The 19,992-nt window shown below is 36.8% G+C and overlaps 1 protein-coding gene across 1 annotated transcript in view; it reads right to left on the bottom strand.

Annotated features, from left to right (window-relative positions):
- Positions 1 to 19,992, bottom strand: part of LOC309601528 (A disintegrin and metalloproteinase with thrombospondin motifs 6-like) — a gene marked incomplete at both ends in the record, with an annotated part of 161,201 nt that overhangs the window by 50,568 nt on the left and 90,641 nt on the right. The window contains 3 exons of the mRNA XM_082334573.1: positions 1,514 to 1,577; positions 3,809 to 3,954; positions 10,551 to 10,658. Of these exons, the coding sequence (XP_082190699.1) occupies positions 1,514 to 1,577; positions 3,809 to 3,954; positions 10,551 to 10,658 (318 nt within the window). The remainder of the gene's footprint in view (positions 1 to 1,513; positions 1,578 to 3,808; positions 3,955 to 10,550; positions 10,659 to 19,992) is intronic.

Below are 19,992 nucleotides of genomic sequence, written 5' to 3'. Positions count from 1 at the left end.
CTGAGTGAAAATTAAGATGAAAGAATTTACTTTCATCTGGTAAGCTGGATTTATTCAAATGAAAATTGCACAAAGACAGCCAGCCACAAAGATACACAACTGTGGAAAAATTAAGATGGTCAAAGTTTCAGAAGGGTGCACTGTAATTTGGAAGGTTGTATGACTGGAGAAGTTTTACAGCTCATACCGGACAAGCAGCTCAGCTTCAGTTTCTCTCACAACACTGTGCCCAAAGGCCTAACACACTTCTTGTCTGTACTAACAGAACAGCTGTGATTAGCAGTAGGAAAGTAATTCTGAATTTGGAAATTTGTAATATTTCCTAACAATGAGGATAACCTCCACAGAGAAGTTTGCAGAACTAATACTTATGGTAATTAATGATAATCATAAAAACAAGGTTTTATCATGGAACCAGCATATTAACTATTTTATTTTTTTCTGAAATATATCAAAAAATGAACAGGTGAAACAACACCATTAGGTACACAGACTCTCCTGCTGTAATAAACTGTCTTGATTTAAGAAGAAAATTAAGACAAATTTGAAGCTAAAATAATATGGAAGCCTGTTTATGTTTGTACTGCTACTGACTTGGAAACTTACTAGTGAAATATTTATTGGTGTGTACTTTTTTTCTGGTACAATTTTTAACTTACTTGAATTTGTAATTTTGGTTCATAATTTGATTTTATACATTTATATACTGTCCCACCCCCTCAGTGGTAGTTCATAATTTGATTTTATACATTTATATACTGTCCCACCCCCTCAGTGGTACTTCATTATTTGATGGGCTCAGTTCTAAAATGAAACTGCATGATCATACTGGTAACACAAGAACCAGTGGATACCTGATGGCAAAGCAGCAGGTTTAAAACACACCAGAAGAAATACATTTTCACAGAATGTATAAGAGGATTGTGTAACACATTAGCACTGGAAGTTATAAAGGTATAAAGAGGGTAAGAGGGTTTAAAAGTGGATTCATGGAGGATACTTCCATTTGTGGCAGTTAAGCAACATGGTACAGGTATGATGTGGAGGTCAAGAAATCTTTTAACACCCAGCTTCTGGAAACTCATATAGTATATCCATGGAAAAGTCATGCCTTGGCAGCCAAAAGTTTATAATTTTTCCCTAAGCACCTGTTATTTGCCACTGCTAGGAGACACACTGGGTTAGACAGACCTTTGGTCTGATGTGGAACGCTCCTTATTCACCTTAAACATGGATGCTCAAGTTGGACTCATTCAAAGCCTTAATGTGAAGGCACCAGCTGGGCATCACATTGAGATAGGGATCCCAACATTTAGCAGACCACATAGGGTGCCTGCAATATTTAGCAGAACACATAGGGTGCTTGCAATATAGAGGTGCCCAAAAGGACTGTGCAAAAAAAATGCAGAATTCACGGCTTTTCTGAACTGGGAAAAAAATGCATCCATTGCTGCTGAAACAAAAAATGGACAAGTTGAGATTGTACTTTTACAGTGGAACAAAATTTACTTACATCAGTATTACAGGAGCGATACCGCTTCCTTTCTCCAAGACAATATTTGCCTCCACCTGAAGGCCTGGAAAAACATGTTTTATGTGTTAGTATATGTATTAGCATAAACACAAGTTCATTATATATATTTATGTGTTATTAGTATAAATATAAGTCCAAGAGATATATATTATATAACATATAAATAAATTTTAAAGTACATAGAAGTTTTAAGGTGAGATTTTAAAATATTTTATTTAATAAGAATTGTAGCATTGACTTGAATTGGAGCAGATACAAAATAATACTGGGTACTTGAAAATCTTCACTCATATAGTATTCATCTAGATCCCAAGCAATACAGTTTAATTGTATTTTGAACATACTAAAAAGGCATTGTTTTTAATATTTGCTTGCTTTGTAAAACTAGAATAAGAAATGTGTAAACAACCTACATGATGCTTTTTTTTAATCTTCTCATATTACACTTGAAAATATAACAAAATGAAGAAACACTGTCTGCTAAATACTGGAGCCAGCAGCAAAGACTGAATTTTTTAGTTCAAGAATCTGATTAAACAGTATTAAACAGTATTAAATCTGAGGAAACTCCAGAGAAAGCAGGTTTCTATTAGTGTGATTAAGACATTGGCTCTTAAATTGTCAAATTGTTCAAGAACCTTAGCTATCTTCCATTGAGGTCAAATACTGAATTAACATTGACTTAAATGGAAGATTAATCAGATATCAGATCTATGGCTCATTCTTAAAAGCAGAATGGAAAAAAACTTGGTGTTTGTTTTATAATAAAGAAATAACAGAATTTACAATTAACTAAAAAGAAAATCAATACTATTTTTCACATTACAGATATTTAACCAGGCAACACTATCCTAGAAACTCAAGTTAATTAATGAACCAAAGGGAACTTTTTCCTAATGCAGACACACACAAATGAAAATTTAAGAAAATATTGCATTTGCTTGCTGCACTGTTAAACATTTAAAATTTAATCATCTTTCAGCATACCAACTGATATACATAGTGACAGGAGTATTTAAAAAATCTTAGGAAATTACTCATGCTCCAAACATTTCACTAGCATTTTTTCATACTGCTGTGAAAAAATATTTGCTAGCTTTGATTGATTTGTGATATTTGCTAGATTTGATTGATAGTTATTGCTAATGATAGGAGGTGAACAGACCACCTTAAACAGCAGTAATGTGACATTATGGTATCTGTCTTGCAGAGCGCAGTGGAAAGCTGAAGTACAGCCTAGCTTGCAAAACATTGGTACAAGCAACAAAGAACCGAAGTGTGAAGAGAGGAGAAGAAAGGAGTGACAAAAGTCACAGAATGGATTTTCATGAAATAAGCACAAAAGCTTCATGTTTTCAAGAAAAAGTGGTCTTAAAAACTAATAATGATGATGGAAATAGAGATTACAGGACATGACAAGAACAAAGTATGGAGTAATAAAACCATCCTTCCGCTAAGACCTATAGCTGCGATGAGGTAACCAGAACAGGGCAAGCAGCAACAGAAAAAAAGCAGTGATTCATTCAGCAAAGAACAGCAATGAAAATAAGTGAGCATTCCTCATCTGAGAAGCGCTAGTGACAGAGAGAGGAGCACTTACCTGACAGACCTTCTCTGGAACAGTGCTCAGGACATTGGGAAGTAGACAGATGAAAGGACCAGTACAGATACACACAACAGACCAAGCTGTTGTGGAGAAGCTGGCCCCTCTTGAGAGAGAGCAGATGGACCAATAGCAGGGAGAGAAGTTGCTGAATTGTTTTAAGAGTCAGTGGGAAGTTACGACTAAGTGTTGGATGTGATAGTGTATTAATGTATTGTATGCAACATAATAATACTAATTATGGTTTATATGTAAGCAGTTGTATGCAAAATCTTGGAAATACTGTATTGCTTTTTTAATAACTAACTGGCAATAGTTACTTTATATCCTAGACATGCATCAGAGATAATGTCTTAAGAAGAAAGAAATCTATATCTAAGGCATAATTTAAATATATTTTGCATGAACAGTAAGTTGCAGAAAGAAAACTGTTCTGGTTACTAGTAAATATAAATCCATCTATCTTTACAGTACATACATAACAGATACATTAAAAAAATGTTAAAAGTATGTCTAGTGAGCTGCTCCTGTTAAACTGTTTCTGTCTGCTATTTTGAAGACAAATGCTGGCAAACTAGCAAAACATTTTTACAGATAACATGTGAAACCACAGTTCTGAATAATTTCCAAGTATGTCTTTTTGTTGGCTCTGGCTTACTTTAGCTACTTACGCTGGACTGTCACAGTGTCTTATAGATGAGGAGACTCCTCCCCCGCAGGTCCTGCTGCACTCTCCCCATATTGACCACAAACCCCAGCCTCCATCTATGCTCTGGGGCCAAGTGCCGAAAGGTACACACTCTCCCTGATAACACCACTGAAAGATTTCACAAAAAAACCCACAAAATTAGCTTCCAGGCTGACAGAGTTATCAGGACAGAAAAATATAAGGGTCAGGCAATGACAATTATAGGCATTAGCATTCTCTGTATAGATAACAAGACTAATATTTTACTTTTTCTAGCCATGTTTAGACATTGGTGAGGGTGTGTGTGATTTGTTAACTGTCTTCACTAAGTCCTGAATTATATGTCCCTAACACACACCAGAAATTAAAGCAAGCTTAAAATAAAGATTTTCTTTTTTCTTCATACATCGTCCTTAATGTTTCACATTAAAGGAACTGCAAGTAGCTTACAGTCTTTTAAACATTAAGATGCATTTCTAAGATTAGTTTAGTAAAACACCCTCCACTTAGGATTCATGTAGGGGCTTCATTACGCAAAATGAAAAAATCTCCCCGACAGTATTTTTAAGAAAGTATTCCCTTAATTTTAAAAAAGAAAAAGAAAATCTGGACTAGGTTACAATGGAAGAAGAATTTGTTGCAGTACTTCATTTATACTAACCCTACAGACATAATAAAAGTAGTGCCAAGGCATTAGACATGGTACAGAAAATCACTATATAATAGTGACTGGCCATTTGTTCAGGGACAGAATGAACATGTGTACTTTATTCATGCAAACACTGAACCTTTGCAATATTGTTACTTACATTGGACATACAAAATGACAGACAATTCACACAATGGCTAATTGTTAAAATAAATTTATCATTTCCTTAGTCAGAAACCTTTTTTAAACCATTTAGAAATAATCCTGGAGCCCATAGTTTGATCCACATTCTGGTGTCTATTGCATCACTGAGAATCTGGAGTAAGCTCAATTAGATAAGCCTTTCTTGCCATTATTGGCTTAGGCGACAGAGTAGAGCATGGCCTCAGGTTTAGTGACCTGAATCTGCACATTTCACTTCCAAAAGGTGGGCATCTGCTGTTTAACTGCCTTGAATTCCCATAACAGACACAATATTGACCCTTTCCAAAAAGAAACCCAGACAACTTCTGTGTCCAAAATCAGCCATATGAATTTGACAAAGCGCACTGAGACATACACAGAAGACACAGACAGATAGAGGTATCCCTGTCCACCCATAAGCACTACTGGAAGACTCAGTGTTGACTTTATACTAAACAATACAGCAAAGCCAAGTTTTCTCTTTTCCTGAGTCCTAAGGCTCATCTAAAGCCTCAGTTCTGGCAATGTGGGACATACATATGTAAACAAGTAAATGCAGCCACTCACAATGACCTGAATTACTCTGGATTTTTATGAAAGAAAATGAAAAGAGAATTTAGCCTTCAGTCATTACTCAGAAAAAAAATAATTAATAGTTTGATATGAACAAGGATTGTACAGAGTATCAAAGAAAATGAATAAAAATCCTTAATTTTTCATTAGAAATTTCATTTTGAATAAAAAGGTACTTCTAGACTGTCAAACATGTCAGAGTCTAAGTGCCAGCTCTCAGGAATGTATATTAAAAAAATTAATAATAAAACGTGTAGCTTTTCATGAGCAAATGCACCTAGATACAAAGTAGTTTTGCATATGAACACATGCTACCATTTAACATTAATATGCAAAACCTGTAGCATTATTTTTCTAGCCACATTCATACTTGTTTCTTATCTCAAAACATTTTTATCTTCCTCTTTTTCTCTCTGTATGTGCTGTACCTGTTTTAAAACAGCTGTTACAATCCAGCACATTTCTGTTTATAAACCTCATCCTCTATCAGTTAGAGAAACAAAAAAATAGCATTCATGTGTCTACAGAAAACATATAAAGCAGACTATTTTAAATCTCAAGATCAAAATGCATTGCCTTTTCTACCAGGTCTGGTTGGGACAGAATTTTCCTCATAGTAGCCAGTATGGTGCTGTGTTTTTGGTTTGTGACCAGTGTGGATAACACACCAGTGTTTTAGCTATTGCTGAACAGTGCTTACACAGCATCAAGGCTTTCTCTGTTTCTCACTCTGCTACCCCAGTGAGTAGGCTGGGGGTGGGCAAGAGGTTGGGAGGGGACACAGCTGGGACAGCTGACCTCAACTGACCAAAGGGATATCCCATACCCTGTAACATCATGCTCAGCAATAAAACTGGGGGTGTTTCCAAAGTAGCCATTGCTCGGAGACTGGCTGGGCATCAGTCTGTTGGTGGGAGGTGGTGAGTGATTGCCTTTGCATCTCTTGTTTGTTTGTTTGTTTTTAATTTCTTTTCCTTTCACTTACTAAACTGTCTCTATCTCAACCCATCAGTTTTTCTCGCTTTTGCTGTTTTGATTCTCTCCTCCATCTTGGGGGGGGAATGAGCAAGTGACTGGGTGGGGGCTTAGCTGCCAGCTGGGCTCAACCCACCACACCCTTCTTCAGAAAAAAAACCAAGGACGCGAGATTTCATGGAGTTGTACTGTGGAAAGGAAGGTTTATCCTTCTCTCGGTTCTAAATTTACAACTCGGAGGTTTATGCCAATAAGCAGGCATCTGTCAGAGGAACATACCCTACATGTGGAGCTTCTCGTAAATCCAGACTATCACTGAATATATGCATAACACATAATGCAGTCCATATAGTGAACTCAAATATTTTTAGCTAGTATAGATATAACCACATGGCACAGTGTTTTGCAATGCCTCTAATGGTGCAATTATGATGGAGAATGAAGTATTTATGTGAATTACACATGAAGGATTACAGTTTTTTTGTTTTCTTCTCATTATAGTGATAAATTAAGTGATAATGATTTTATTAGCTAAAGACAAAAATCCCCTTGCAGCATTCTATTAAAGAGACCACAGGAGTACATGATCAGGTATCTAATGCTAAAGTCAAAAGCTAGAAATTAAAATGCTTCTAAGAGTAAAAATGTATGCTAATAATTTAATTTAAAAGACATTATAAATATTACAAACGTCAAAATCAAAGTTAATAAATGAAAGACACTCAGAGTCAAAGTTAAACCCCCAAACTCTATATTATTATGACTGTATTCAATAGGCAGGTGCATTTCACCTGCCTTATTTTTCCAAAGCTGTATAAAATCCCTGCGCTCTGTAATTTCCTCTGTCATCCAAACATTTCTTTCTTCCACATTCCCATATTCCCCTGTAAAGACTCCTTAAATGCTGTTTTTTCTTCTCTACTTAAGTTAAATCTGAGGACTTACTGCTCACTTTGGCGTCACTTTTTAATTTTCTAGAAAATTTATCTTTCACCAGAGGCCAGTGATGCATAGAATCTGTCAGAGTAATTAAAAATGACCAAAATCTTCATTATTTCTAATAGGACTATAGAAATATGCTTCCTCCATGAATTATAGCAACCCCATCTGCTATGATGAGGTAAGGACTACTGAGTAACCAGTATATGAAGAAACAAGAGGAGGTGACAGCTATTTTAAAAGAACAACCCTTCATGAAAGATTTAGAACTGAAATGTTAATTCTTCTCTCCCACTGAAGAAGCAACTTTCAATTAGTTCAATTAGAAGGGCAGTGGGTGATGCATTTGAATACATATAAAATGTGCACAAAATTTTAACCCTGTGAATTAATGTGAGCAGTCTGGGATTTTTCTTCTACAGATCATTAACAATAAAACAAAATACGACATTGTGGCACATTTGAGATCACTTTTGATATGAATTTTAGCTGTTTAACAGAACTAAGATTTACAACAGTATACATTTAGAAAACTCATACAGCAAGTACTGTAATAGTGAGGAAAAACAATTTCATTTTTCATAGGGAAAAAAAGAAGATGAATTCAATTAAGATTGCCATCTTGTCTTTAACAATGGATTTTCGATCAGTGCTTCTTTAATTAATTTGCAAGGAAACTTAATGTCCAGTAATAACTTGAATTTAGATCACCACACAATCCAGCTATTTAAACTGTGCTTTCAGCACACTGTGTTTTTACTTTTTGCACATTTTTCCCTTGTTTAAACCCCTAGCATGGGTCTATACAATGATGTTAGAAAAGGTTACTTTTTTATGACTTTAAATTCAAAGACAAAAATAAACATTGTTATCAGTTTTGTCTTTTTGTTTTATATGCACTATTTCCTCATCAGAGTATTTTTAAATCTATCAGTTAGTTTACCTTCACAAACACATCTCTGGGTATACATGACCAGAGAGAAGCTTCATGTATATTTAAAATGATTATTACAAGATTAGGAAAAAGTGCACCTTTTTGAACCCAGACGATATGTAAAACCCTTCACCAAAGCATGAACATGTTAAAGCTTCAAAACAGAACAGATGTACAAGTTCTGTCAGTAGCAAAACCCCACTCTATTCTCTTTCCCTGTATGCAGAAAACAGCTGAGTAACCTTTATGGAAAACACTCTAAAAACCTCCAGGTGTAGGCAGACATCTACTGTGGAAAATTTCAACCCAAAGAGTTAAAGTTTGGCAGATTTATAAAAGCAAGTGAAAGAAGGTTTTATAATAGAGTGTTAGTCAATTTTAATTGTAGAAATCCCTCCCAACTCTGCCAATAAGACATTAATGCACACTGCATCAAATTTTGCTTTGAGTTAATAGTTACACCAAATTTACATCAGTGTAACTAGAAGCAGAAACTGCCCCTCCAAATACGATAAAATACTCTGGGATCTTGTTAGGGAACGTCATTTATTATATATTTGGACAGAGCCCAGCAAAATAGGGCCTAATTTGGTTGTGGCCTTTAGGAGTGACTGCAATATAAATGTTATAATAATAATAATAGAGTGTTATACAATTGTAACCTATTATTTTCTCCTTAGTGTGTGGTGAAGAGAAATACATATTTGGAAAGAACTTGTGTTTTCTGGGTTTTTTGCTATCGGGAACTATTAATTTACAGGAACCTTTGAAGCTGCAGTTTATAGATACAATTCTCTGCTGTTTAAAGGCATGAACAGTTTACCTTTATAAAACAATACCAATTATCTCATTTCCCTCTAAAATCTAATGATGGAACAAGATACTGATGACTGGAAAAGATATTTTGTAGAGAACAAACTGATTAAAGCCTCTGGCAAATGGACGCATCAATAGCATCTTAAAGCATCTCAACTTGTTCACTGTAGTCTCATGGTTTAAAAAAATATAAATTGAGGTAAATTGCTCCTTGTCATTGACAAGGAGTGGTGGTTCCAAAATAAACCTAGACTGTTGATTTAAGAGTAGGGCTCCTAGCATTTTCTATTACTCTAATAAAAGGTAACATTTTTGGTAGAATGTGAAGGTCTCTCTATTTTCATTGGCTAAGTCTAAGAACTCTCTTTTTTTTAAGTGATCCCTTCAATGAATTTCTTTAACATGGTTTACCAGTATTTCCAAACTCAGCATGGAAAAGCCATGAGAATGACACTAGGTCATGGGTCCTGAATGAAGCCATCAGCAAGGATTAATAAACTGTGACGGCTGCCCAAAAGCTTTCATTCTTTTTATTTAAACATCAGATCGCAAGTCAAAATGCAGTGTAATCTTTGTTGAAACTAGCCCAGCTAGCATGGCAAGAGTCAGAACAGACAACAGATGACAGCAGTCATTGTTAGTAAAAAATCCAATCTGGAGCAGTAAATCTTAAGGACAAATGCAGCAACTCTTGGAGAGATACTGGAAATTGTTTAATATAATAAGTTTTCTTCACTTTGTAAAAACCTGCATAAAATGTATTATCTTGAATAAAGGTATATGGAATTCACTTTTTTTCCCAGTACATATCCTGTAAATTAATAATTAAAATATTTTTCTCTCCTCTTTAAGATCTGTATAGATTTTGCCTTGTAATTGAGAAACACTCTTTTACTATTCTTCTTAATCTAAAACTCATTTTCAGAACTTTGTCTGAAACTACTGATATATACAGTCAACATTTTAAAATCAAAATTCAAATGTTCAGACAGATACAGTAGCACTAGGCTTATCTATTGCAACACTGACTTTCTGTACTTTTCTGTTAGGTAGGAAAGTTTATCAGACTGCATAGCAAAATCCTTTCAACTTAAACAGTTATGCAAGTATAACTGAATATTAAAGGAATAATTCAAAGTCAAAATAGAATGGTCACTGGGAAATATGGGCTTTTAGAAAACCCTTTTATTAAGGCAACTTTTTTTCTATATGCTTGTATGATTCAGCTTATATCTGAAGGAATAAAGTTTTTTTTATCTTCTAACAAAATAACAAAGTTCAGGCTCTAGATCTATGTTACACATTTTCAGAGTCCATAACAGACCTAGAGTTTAACAGTCCTTTATGGAAGAGTGCTATAAAGTTTAATAAAGATAAATCTAATAGAGTTTTTACAGAAATGACTCAAAAAATATAGAGAGTATGTAACAGGATTTTTTTTTTGATCCAGGCTATAGAATTTTATAGCAAGGATAAACGTTTTATCAAATTACATATATAAAATAATTGTTAAATTCTGTAGGACACTTCCATTAGGATGCAAATGTATTCTGAACTAATAACTCTCTTTTTGAACTCTTATAATTGCTCATAAGGACTTTAATTTTGTAGTTCTTTCTTCCTGTAGTCTTCAAACAATAAATTATTTGTACTCACCCCCTTTTCAATGCTCCCTGTTTGGCAAAGAGTACCTTCAGCTGCTGGAATGCTGTTGGTAACACAGCGGTTACTTTTGCTGAGGCACCAGAGCTCTCTACACACTTCCTAGGAAAGAAGGCAGAAATAAGTTGATCAGAATAACAGCCTCAAATTGCTTCCAGTCCTCATACACACACGTATACACAAATTTGTTTTGAACAGAGACTATAAGAATTGGGCTGGAGAGATAAATCTATAGATGGTTGTGAAATACTCTGGAGCAATTTCAAAGGTACCATATTTGACCTGAGAATATTCCACCAAAAAAAATCTGGAAGCATCAAATTTTAGACTATAAGAATGTGTTTTTCACACCTGTCATGCAAGTAATGTTTTATAGTTGCTTTTTTCTTGATTAGTGCTAATACTGAGCTTAGTATATTTTAGTGGTGTTGTAAAAGTAGTCTTCAGATGTGCTGTGGTATCTCCATTACTGTCATTATCTGCCTCAAAATTCCATGGTAAAAGGATACTATTAATTTTGAAATATGAAACAGCAACATTTATTTTTGTTTCCTTTAAACTAAAAGTTTCTGAGCTCAGACTACTTGCACTCATCTTCTGTAACACATGCTAAAACATCACACGTATTTAGTACTAATTGAGCTACATACTAAAATATTTCCTTTAGGCTTTTTAGATTTGTGGCTGATATTTCATAAATGATTTAGCCTATCCTATTTCCCTATGTTGTCAGCATTAAACAAACACATTTTTTTCAAATAATCTTTTTTCCTACAATATTTTCTTATTTGGTTTTACACATCTACTCATTTAAATTAAGCCAGTTCTGTTGACATTAGAGATTCATTGTTAAAACTATCTAAGGGTTGAAATTAATAATGTGGGCGTGATCCAAAGTTGGCCGAACAGTTTGGAAATCTTCATAGTCGCTTCAGTTGCCTGTGGATTGGGCTATGTATGCAGAATGCAATCAGAAGTTTTTTGCTTTTATAGTAACTGACTGACATGATAATCTTTGTATTATTTTGTGATCTGTGTAAGAGTTCACAAACTGCTTATAGATATTTTCTATTTTTAAGTATTTTTGAAAATTGGAAAGATACTCAGATTTTTAAAATGATCTTATGATAGTCATTACTATTGCATTTTATGTAACAGCTGCTTGAAATCATACCCTACAAATAATTCTTGTACAGATTCTATGGCTGAACCTTGGTACAAAGAGCAAAAAGGAAAAGACAGTGTGAGTAAATAAAAGTTATTAGGTGTGTCGTCGTCGTCATGTCCCCCCCCCCAATGAAATGAATGAGTATCTGGCACCTAGGCTATCTTTTCTATACATCTCAACAGGAACGACTGTTAAGTTTTACCCTAAGATTCATGTTTCTTGCATTGTACTGCATATAGAAATGGATTTATTTATACATTATTCACTAGCAGCTGCAGTAACAGTTCAACAGTACAAGCTTTGCTTGAATAATGCAAAATTCTTTTCCAAGTTTAAAATCAGCTGGTGCCATTCTTGCAGGATTGATATATACAGCGTATTTAGTTTCACAGTTGGTAGAAGCAAGATATCTTTTTAAAAATCCATTAAAAACATATGATATTAGAATGATCTGAAATGATGAGGAATGAATACTGATGATTTCTGGAGTTTCCATCCAATTTTTGACAATTAGGCCTAAGCTATTTCATTATATTGTTATGCACCAACTCCCATTTGGTGGGTGACTCTATGAAAACTTGAGCGAGTCGTGGAATAACTTGACATTCTTAAGCCTCTTTTTAAAAGAAATATTGCCGCTTGTAAAAGCATACCTGCAGCTAATGTAGACTATCTTATTTTTCAAATTAGAATTTTTCATTGAAGAAATGCAAACAGTATAAATATTTACTTACTTAAATCTCTGAATAAAACGCTTTTGCCACTCAGCTGATAACATTTTCGGATTAAGATACACATTCACAAATAAACATGGTTTAAAATATCAAATAGAACAGGCAAAGCACAGAAGATACATCACAAATATTCTTGAAAAATCTCTTTAACTAGATTACAAATTTCACAACCATTAAGCTGTTAAAATTCAACACTAAATCAAATTCACATCAAAATTAACCAGGAATCCAAACTTCAATCCAGTATTGATTTTAAAGCAAAAACCTAAAATTGGTTCCTTTCAGACACAGTATGAGGTGCTCCTATCATAATCCTGCTTTATATACTTTTTCATCTAATTTACTTGCTCATTTTATTGAGCAAAATTCATCTAATTTATTTGCTTATGTTTCATGTGTGGTTTATATTGAACATTGTAATTACAAGTGTCAGACTGTGACAATTCTACTTCTGACTCTGTGTTTGTTTTGCATCTGATTAAGTTCAAATGTTTAAATTAATAGCTGTGCTGACTTCGTGAAGTTTGGTTCAATGTTCTGAAAAGCCAAAAATAAAACTGCATTAAGAAACAAAGATTTCAACCATTCCAATATAGACAGAAGCAAAAAATCAGATCTGGATAACAGTCTGGAATTTGAAAACATCTATATTTCAGGGTGATTTGAATCCAGAATTCTGGTTTGTGCTCCAGGGTTTACTTGCAGAATTTCACTTCTGATATGCCTACACAAGTACACCATCTATATATTAACATAAAAGGGGAAGTAATAATTAAAACATGTATTTCATTGCCAGGCTAACGTATCCAGAAATGAGAGTATTTAACAATTTCCTTCCAATAGGAAATGCATTCTTTCTGTATACTCAGGCTTCTTTGTAGCACTAGACTCCTCCAAATTCACTGAACTAACATCTCCCAGACACTGTAATTCCAAACAATCAGCTGAACTGTGTGAATTAATGGATACAGCACTCCAAAACTACTGTAGTCATTCATCTGTTTGCAGGATGATTCTATGCATGTCAGCTCACCTCCCTACTCCATAAAATGAGAAAAATAGTTTCCTTCTTCCTAAATTGCTTTGGGAGATAGAATGAAAAGCACTACATCAAAACTAGATATTATTACTGACATAGTCTGCTATTCCTTATTCAGACCTTAATTTCAGCAGGAGTTTGCCTCAGTAAATCCCTAAAGACAAAACAAAAGTAATTTAAAATTACTATGGGATGTATCATACTATTAATATTTGAGCAAAAACCTCTGCTTAAATCAGAAAGGAGTTCTGTCTGAGACAGACATACAATATCCCAAAATCAACAGAATATTTCCTTATGGAAAACTATGCGAAACACAGAGGACTTATAAACTAAAATAACACAATGTATCAATTTATAGAAATAATTTATATTAAAACAAGAAATGAAAGAATGTATTTTTGTAATGTCTTTTAAACATAGCCACACTTATTTAAAAAGTTCTTTATTTTCCCCTGCTGCTTTGCATTTAAAAGAGTAGAATTTGAAGTACATTCTCCATCGGCCTGTACATGAAATGAAAAATAACATTAATAGTCATTTGAAAACAAATAAGATATCTAAAAAGAAGTGGAAAATCCATCTCTGCTCTTATTTCATTAAATGAAAATAGAATTATACCAGGTACTACTATGGCTATATCTTCTTTATTTTCACCTGATTTTGGAAAGTTAACAGAGAAATTCTTCTAAGGTGCATAAAGCTTTCTATTCTCCAGCTCAACTCTATACCTGGTACTACCTTAGTTTCATAGTTATTGATTTGAGATATTTCCTTATTACCACTATCCTATCAGTAACATCTCTAAGCAGCTGTTTTTAATAAGACAGCCTTAAACACATATGAGGAACTGCCCTGGAAAGGTCAGGCCCAAAATCACTAGTAGAAAGTATACTGCTTTTTTTCACACACTAACACGCACGCATGCACGTACACCCACCCACGCACACCCACCCACAAACATAAGGTGACCCTTTATGGTAGCCTTTTCTTCATTGGTGGACATAGGATGAAGCTAACAAACATATCTTTTGCCAACATTAAATTTGTGTGAATAATTTACTGAAACTAAGAAAAAGAAGCATAATCTGAAAATTAATCAATGATCTTAAAGTCAGTCTCCAAGTGTGTGGATTTAATAACTATTAATTTGTAAAGCAGACAAGGGAAAGTGTTTTAAAAATCCAGGAAACATAAACTGAAGCTGAGGCCTTTCACAAGATCAAGACAAGATAGATGACAACCTGTAACGGTGTATCTTAGGGCTCCATGACTTCAGTTTGGAATTCGGATGCTTGTATTTGCAGTAAATTAAACAAAGCTGAACCCATCTAGAGAAAAAAAACAGCAAATCAAATTATCTTCCTTTTGCCTAAGTGTTATCAATGATGGAGCCTCTTTCTGTTGTGTCATGCAGAGTTACACATAGGCATTTCAAATTATGTATCATCTAAGCATCCTATATCATAATCTTCATAAATGGTAACAATACAGCACAATGAAAACTCAGTAATATGAGCAAAGATCAAATTGCTGTACTGTTCTTAATGTTTTCAACACTAATGAAAGCCTCCAACAAAAGTTAGCAGTTTGGCCCATCATTAAAAATAAAAAAAAAAGATGGGAAATACATTCACAATGCATATTAAACTATGATAATTTGGGATTTTTTTTTCATAAAATTTTAAAATGTTAATTAGGATTTTATGTTACTTCAGCATGTTTCATCTATAATATGCTGCACCTCTTGATGAGCATTTGCTAAAATAGAGCATAAAAATAACTAGCTTGAATTGTGACTTACAATTCTGATCTGAAAAGCATCAACCTAGAGTATTTTCAGCCTCATTGCTTAACTACTGATGGCAACATGATTAAAACTAGAAGGCTGATTATAATTACAGGTGAACTTCAGAAGGTTCAAAGTTTAGTTCAGATAAGCACCCAAAAGTAATCATTTTAGTGGTCAACTAACCAAATGCTCATTAAGTGGTGCAGCATGTTATGAAACACAACATGCTGAAAGAATGTGAACTAGAATCTGAAGCTTAGGTTGTACATTCATATTATGTTACCAGCGTTCTTTCCTAAATATTGGGTGCTTATGTGAACCTTATGGAAACTACAGAAGCCCTACAAGGTCAATCACCTCCAAGTAGCATCTTCCCTTTCAAACCCATACAATCATCTATCCCATCTTTATTCCAACCACATTCCAATATCTGGAATCTCATTGTTGCTTCTACAATCATCTAATGCACCCCTCCTGCTTTGATCGCTGGCTTCCCCTTGCACTTTTTAAACAAGTTCCATAAGATCCAGATACATTCGTGTGTTATGTATATGTCTGGGGGGGGGGGAAGAAGGGAAAGGGGCTTTGGAGACAAGACAGTCCTAGGAAAGAAGAATAAAGGGGACTATGGGAACTTGTTAAAAAAAGATACAAAAAGGATTTAAAACCACTTTAGGATTCAGAAAGAGGAAAAGTTCTGAGATTTCCCTTGGCTATATATCTCCTAATCTAACCAAAAAAGGGAACAAAATTCACTTTAAGAATAAAGCTGAAAGCATTTCAAACATTCTTAATTACAACACGATCCTGTAAGTCCTTACACAAGAAAAGCTCAAAACGTTAATCATTGTAAATGCAAAAGGCCTGCACAATAGCAATGAGAGTTTTTGCACTTGACAGGCAAGACTTTATGAAATAAAAAACAATGGAAAGGTTGATAAAAATGACGGAGTATAATACCAGGATCTTCAATTCCTCTCTTTGCCTACACATACTTTTAACACCAATTTGTGAGCAACATAATATAAATCAATCTGATCGAACTACTGTCCTGGTTTCAGCTGGGATAGCGTTGATTTTTCTTCCTAGTAGCTGGTATAGTGCTGTGTTTTGGATTTAGGATGAGAATAATGTTGATAACACACTGATGTTTTAGTTGTTGCTAAGTAGTGCTTACACTGGTCAAGGACTTTTCAGCTTCCCCTGCTCTGCCAGGTGCACAAGAAGCTGGGAGGGGGCACAGCCAGGACAGCTGACCCAGACCGGCCAAAGGGCTGTTCCATACCATATGATGTCATGCTCAGTATATAAAGCTGGGGGGAGTTGGCCGGGGGGCAGCGGTCACTGCTTGGGGACGTGCTGGGCATTGGATGGCGAGTGGTGAGCAATTGTATAGTGTATCACTTGCTTTGTATATTATTATTATATTATTCTTATTCTTACTATTACTATTACTATTACTACTATTCTATTTCATTTTACTTCAATTATTAAACTGTTCTTATCTCAACCCACAAGTTTTCTCACTTTCACCCTTCCAGTTCTCTCCCCCATCCCACTGGGGTGGGGGGAGTGAGTGAGTGGCTGTGTGGTGCTTAGTTGCTGGCTGGGGTTAAATCACGACAGTCTTTTTTGGCGCCCAACGTGGGGCTCGAAGGGTTTGAGATAATAACAGATTAACCAGAGTGTATTAAGGAATTTGTATCTGTTAACAGTTGCCGGTCATAATATTGATTCATCTGTTCTCGGTATTAGTCTACCTGATTTGTACCATGCTCTTATTTTTGCAGTACGTGTTAAAGATTGGTGTTGGGTTTTGCTGTTTGCTGTGCTCTGCAGTGATTAGTGATGCTTTGCCTGGGAGATCTGTTATTAAAACACTGACCTTGAGCTTTATCTGGTATTTGGGTTCTGTAGTGTAGCCATTACTGTACTTTGGGTACCACCTTGTGGAGACAATTAGCAATTATACCTCTTCTTCTGAGAGGTTTTTTATGGAGGAAATACAGAATGGCACCTTTGCTGTTTTCTTCTATGATGTTTCCTCCTTCATTACAATAACTTTTCAGTATCTTGAACATCCTTGGGTAGTTAAGATATATCCATTGGTAGTTCTTGGGAATAATGTTTCAGTTTTGTCTAAGGTTAATAAGCAGTTTAAGAATATCATCCAGAGTTCTGCTCCAAGGCTGGATAGTTACGAGTGGCAGGGTGTGTGGGAGAGCATGGGCAAGTACCTAAGACAGTGGGCCCCTCCAGTGTTTTGAAACTTCACCCCTGAACAAGTGCAGAATCCTGAAAAACTAGTAAAGTATTTGGAAAAAGTATGTTGTCACCCTGGCAACTCCAGAGAGACACAAATCACTGCAATGTGCTGGGGCCTGGCCCATGCCTACCGAGCCCTATTCAACACTATTCAGAACCCTCAAGGGGATGAGAAGGTCTCTGGATCTGATGACAAAATGACAGCCCCCACGGCTGCGCCAGCCCCTGCGCCAGCCCCCGCAGCTGTGCCAACCCCCGCAACAGGCACTGTGGCTGCACCAGCCCCCACGACAGGCACTGTGGCTGATCCAGAGAACCAACCCATGCCAGTATGTCACCCAGGCAAGTGGACCAGCATGGAGAGAGGTATCCAGTACCTGCGGGAATTAGCCATGCTGGAGGTGATTTATAATGACCTGGACAATGAGCAGTTACCCAAAGATCCAGATGAAGTCCAGTGCACACGACCCATGTGGCGGAAGTTTGTACGGAGCGCACCATCATCACACGCAAATTCATTGGCAATAATGACCTGGAAAGATGAAGAGGGACCAACGGTGGATGAAATGGCTAGCCAACTCCGACAATACGAAGAAAGTCTGTCTTCCTCCCTACGGGCCTGCATCTCGGCTGTGGAGAAACTGTCCCAGAAGGTCCAGCAACTCGAAGAGGATATGTCCTACTCCTCACCTGTACGGACCAGTATCTCAGCCATTAGGAGTAAGCGTCCCTCTCTTCAAGAGAGAAGATACAGTGGATACACACCACGGGGCACCCTGTGGTTTTAGCTGCATGACCACAGAGAAGACATGAGGAAATGGAATGGAAAATCTACCTCGACCCTAGAGGCATGGGTACGTGAGTTGCAAGGAAAAACAACTACAAAAGGGGGTTCTCCCAGGAAAATTGCTGCTCCAGTTTCCAGTGAGCAGTTCCCCAGGCAGGGTAGAAGGGCTGATTTTGCTTCCGATCTTAATAAAGGGATTTTTGACTTGCATTGACAAGAAGTGAGTAACGAATGCTATGACCAGGACTAGAGGGGCCCTGCCTCCAGCCAGGTGGAGGAAAGGGACAACCGGGTGTACTGGACTGTGTGGATTCGATGGCCTGGCACATCAGACCCACAGGAGTATAAGGCTCTAGTGGACACCGGTGCACAGTGTACCCTCATGCCATCAAGCTATAAAGGGGCAGAACCCATCTGTATTTCTGGAGTGACAGGGGGATCCCAAGAGCTGACTGCATTGGAGGCTGAAGTGAGCCTAACTGGGAAGGAGTGGCAGAAGCACCCCATTGTGACTGGCCCAGAGGCTCCGTGCATCCTTGGCATAGACTACCTCAGGAGAGGGTATTTCAAGGACCCAAAAGGGTACCGGTGGGCTTTTGGCATAGCTGCCTTGGAGACGGAGGAAATTAAACAGCTGTCTACCCTGCCCGGTCTCTCAGAGGACCCTTCTGTTGTGGGGTTGCTGGGGGTCAAAGAACAACAGGTGCTGATCGCCACCACAACAGTGCACCGGTGGCAATAATGCAACAACAGAGACACCCTGATTCCCATCCATAAATCGATTCGTCAACTGGAGAGCCAAGGAGTGATCAGCAAGACTCGCTCACCCTTTAACAGTCCCATATGGCCAATGTGAAAGTCTAATGGAGAGTGGAGACTCACAGTAGACTATCGGGGCCTGAACGAAGTCACGCCGCCGGTGAGCACTGCCGTGCCAGACATGTTAGAACTTCAATACGAATTGGAGTCAAAGGCAGCCAAGTGGTATGCCACAACTGATATTGCTAATGTGTTCTTCTCAATCCCTTTGGCAGCAGAGTGTAGGCCACAGTTTGCTTTCACTTGGAGGGGCATCCAGTGCACCTGGAATCGACTGCCCCAGGGGTGGAAACACAGCCCCACCATTTGCCATGGACTGATCCAGACTGCATTGGAACAGGGTGGGGCTCCGGAATACCTGCAATACATTGAAGACATCATCGTGTGGGGCAACACAGCAGAAGAAATTTTTGAGAAAGGGAAGAAAATAGTCCAAATCCTTCTGGAGGCCAGTTTTGCCAGTTTTTTGGTCAAGGTCAAGGGACCTGCACAGGAGATCCAGTTTTTAGGAATAAAATGGCAAGATAGACATCGTCAGATCCCAATGGATGTAATCGACAAAATAACAGCCATGTCTCCACCAACCAGCAAAAAGGAAACACAAGCTTTCTTGGGCATTGTGGGTTTTTGGAGAATGCATATTCCAAATTACAGTCTCATCGTAAGCCCTCTCTATCAAGTGACCCAGAAGAAGAACGATTTCAAATGGGGCCCTGAGCAACGACAAGCCTTTGAACAAATTAAACGGGAGATAGTTCGTGCAGTCGCCCTTGACCCAGTCCGGGCAGGACAAGATAGAAAAAATGTGCTCTACACTGCAGCCGGGAAGAAT

Source organism: Platalea leucorodia (genome assembly GCF_965183815.1).
Source record: "Platalea leucorodia genome assembly, chromosome: W".
Taxonomy (NCBI): Eukaryota; Metazoa; Chordata; class Aves; order Pelecaniformes; family Threskiornithidae; genus Platalea; species Platalea leucorodia.
Note: the sequence above shows the minus strand (reverse complement) of the source record. Positions and strands in the feature narration are given on the sequence as shown.